This window comes from Fundulus heteroclitus, unplaced genomic scaffold, assembly GCF_011125445.2.
Source record: "Fundulus heteroclitus isolate FHET01 unplaced genomic scaffold, MU-UCD_Fhet_4.1 scaffold_61, whole genome shotgun sequence".
NCBI lineage: Eukaryota > Metazoa > Chordata > Actinopteri > Cyprinodontiformes > Fundulidae > Fundulus > Fundulus heteroclitus.
Window position 1 is genome coordinate 1789700 of NW_023397044.1, and position 2653 is coordinate 1792352.

The 2653-nt window shown below is 45.9% G+C and overlaps 1 protein-coding gene across 1 annotated transcript; it reads right to left on the minus strand.

Moving 5' to 3' along the window:
- Nucleotides 1-381: 381 nt before the first annotated feature.
- On the minus strand, nucleotides 382-1320 carry LOC118561318 (coatomer subunit delta-like; the record flags this gene model as incomplete). The annotated part of the gene is made up of 1 exon (XM_036133324.1): nucleotides 382-1320. A coding segment is annotated over one exon (903 nt), but the record flags the coding sequence as incomplete, so codon positions are not given.
- Nucleotides 1321-2653: the final 1333 nt, after the last annotated feature.

Sequence of the window (2653 nt, forward strand, 5' to 3'; positions counted from 1 at the left end):
GTGGAGACTGATGCCTCAGGTCCTGCTGCTCCTCCACCTCCATGCGGGAGCGTCTAGCCGCTCCTTCATCCCCACAGTCATCCTCTACTTCTCCTCACAGTCCTCTGTACAGTTCTGCACAACGGCGTCGGTGGAAGTTGAAGTTCTGTGTTGGTTGGGTTATGTTCCTGTTCAATTAACTCTATATATAGATGATCCTCTGTCATACAAACATAAATACGCCACCGCTGCTCCTCTCCACAGGAGGAGGCTTGGCCAGAGGGCTGACGGCAGTCCTGTTGATGTACAGTCTCTGATAGCAGACAGGGGCGGCAGGCTAGAAATCTTCCATCTTTCTCTGGAGCATAGATTTGGACTTTTTTTAGGGTGATTTTTTTTTCTCGTTTTGTCATTTTCTTCCAACATTTTTTTTTTTTTTTACTCGATTACGTATTTGTCAACAACAAAGGAGGTTTCTGTAGAGAATCTGACGGAGCTGTCGCCATCTACGTGAGACACTTTGGTAACCTGAATGTCACAGTAGCTGTGCTTGGACACAAAGGACACATTGATGGGAAAGAAATCGTTGGGCTGGCCGGCGATGCTGAACTCCAGGCTGCCGGTTTTGTTGTTGGCATCGATGACTGGTAGGCACCACTCCAGGAGGTTCCGCCGGCTGTCGTGTTTGTATTCTCCATCCAGGTCTCCGATCACAGGGGCCCCCACGCCAGACGGGACGGGGATGCAGATGACGACGTCGTTGAGCTCCAGGTTCTCCTCCTGCAGCTCGTACTCGATGTTGACGTTGCAGCCGGAGCCGCTCTCTGAAGGCCAGCAGTTTATGGTTAGAGGGATGAGGGACTCGTCTGTCGTCTGCAGCCTCCACTTCAGGACACCAACGTCGTTGTTGAGAGGGAACGACTTCTCTGGGTTCTTCAGGCCAATCACAGACTCCGCTGTGAATAACTTCTTGTCCACATTAGGATGCGTCTGAAGCTGCAGTCCCTTGTTGTCGTTGTTGTTGATGATGAGGCGGATGCGTCCGTTTTTCTCATCTGTGACTCGCAGCGTCACCATGCCCAGCACCTCCATGTTCTGCAGGCCGCCATCACGGCCGCAGGCCAGCGAGATCTTCTCCTCCACGCGCAGATGAACGCTCTCCATGTTGACTGGTGGTGGCAGGACTTTGGAGACGTCGGAGCCTCTCTTTCCTGAGGTGGAGATGATGGTTTCCCCCTCAGACTTGAGCTGGTCCACAAAGTTGTCCACCTCCTTCCCTTTAGCCCCGAGTTTCAAGGCCCTGTGCAGGCATTCTTTTGCGGGACAATCAGAGGCCCAGCGTCAGGAAAGAGGAATTGCGATAAAGTGTCTCATTAACTATTACATTTATAAAATAGGTTTCCCATAGGCTGGAGATGGAACAATGGAAGGTGGTAAGGATTAATGGGGAGAATTCTAAACACAATTGGCTAAAATTCTGTGCACAGACGAAATTGGAAATGGGGTGAAAAAGCTGTGAAGTGTGTTTCTTGTGGGAGTGTTCAGTTAATTTCATTACAGGATATGATTCCTTTTGACTGAAAGGAGCTTTTCGGGACCAAAGTCAACCTCCGGAATTACAGGTAGCACACGACATTTGATATCTAAACGGTTGTTGTGTAAGTTTCAGGAGACATGAAATTAGGAGAGTCCAAGTATGTGAAGGGAGTCCACCAACCCCCGACCTCGAAGGATGCGCGCTGAGGTCATCAACAGACAGATGTGGTGGGCCAAAGGGTCAGGGGCCCTTCACATTCCAGGAGCCATGTGTACCATCCAAACAGAGGGTTTAAGGGAACAATACCAGGCCAGCCTTCGGGTCAGACTGGCTGACTGGAAGGGTTTTCAACTGCCACCCACCCGTGCCATCCGGCAACGAGCGCAGAACCACCCACGGAGGGGCGGCTGGAAGTTTATTTTGTTTTCGTTTTTAATTTTTAATAAAGATTAACATACAGTTGTGTGGAGACCACGGTTGGAACACTGACTCTTTAAACCATCTTCTTTAAAGGCGAGAAGAAGACATCTCCGAGATGCAAGACATCATGACAACGATTGAATGCATTGTGTAAAAAAGAAAAAAGAAAATGAGAGTTTTGTAACCACTGCATATGTCTAAGTTCCATATTCATAAGGTATTCAATATTAGTATTGTTAGACTCTTGGTTCTGCATTGCATGATAATCTTTTTATTCTGTGGTTTAATCTGAGTGTAGTGCTTCCATGGGTTATCTTTATTTCTAAGAAGACATTTTGTTAATCTAGGTTAGGATTCTTAAAGTCATATTTAGATCATATAATAGTTTCTGATAGTTGCACATTTATCTTAGCCTTGCACCTCTCGGATAAAGGTGCTTACTTTTCTTAATTCTAGTAGGTTAGAGATTAAGATAGGTTTAGTAGCTTTTTAGCTTATACTTGGGTTATTTTACATTTAAGGGGAACATTTGAACTTCATTTGATTTCATAAGTCGCCAACAGAGGGGACAGTGGGTTACAATATTACATCTTACCATTTACATTTTGTTTAAGGGTTTCAAGACATAGACTTAGTTTAGCCTAGTTATTGATTTGATCTATAAGAGATCAAAACAGAGGGGTTGTTAAGAATTAAAAAATATATCCTAGTTGGGGT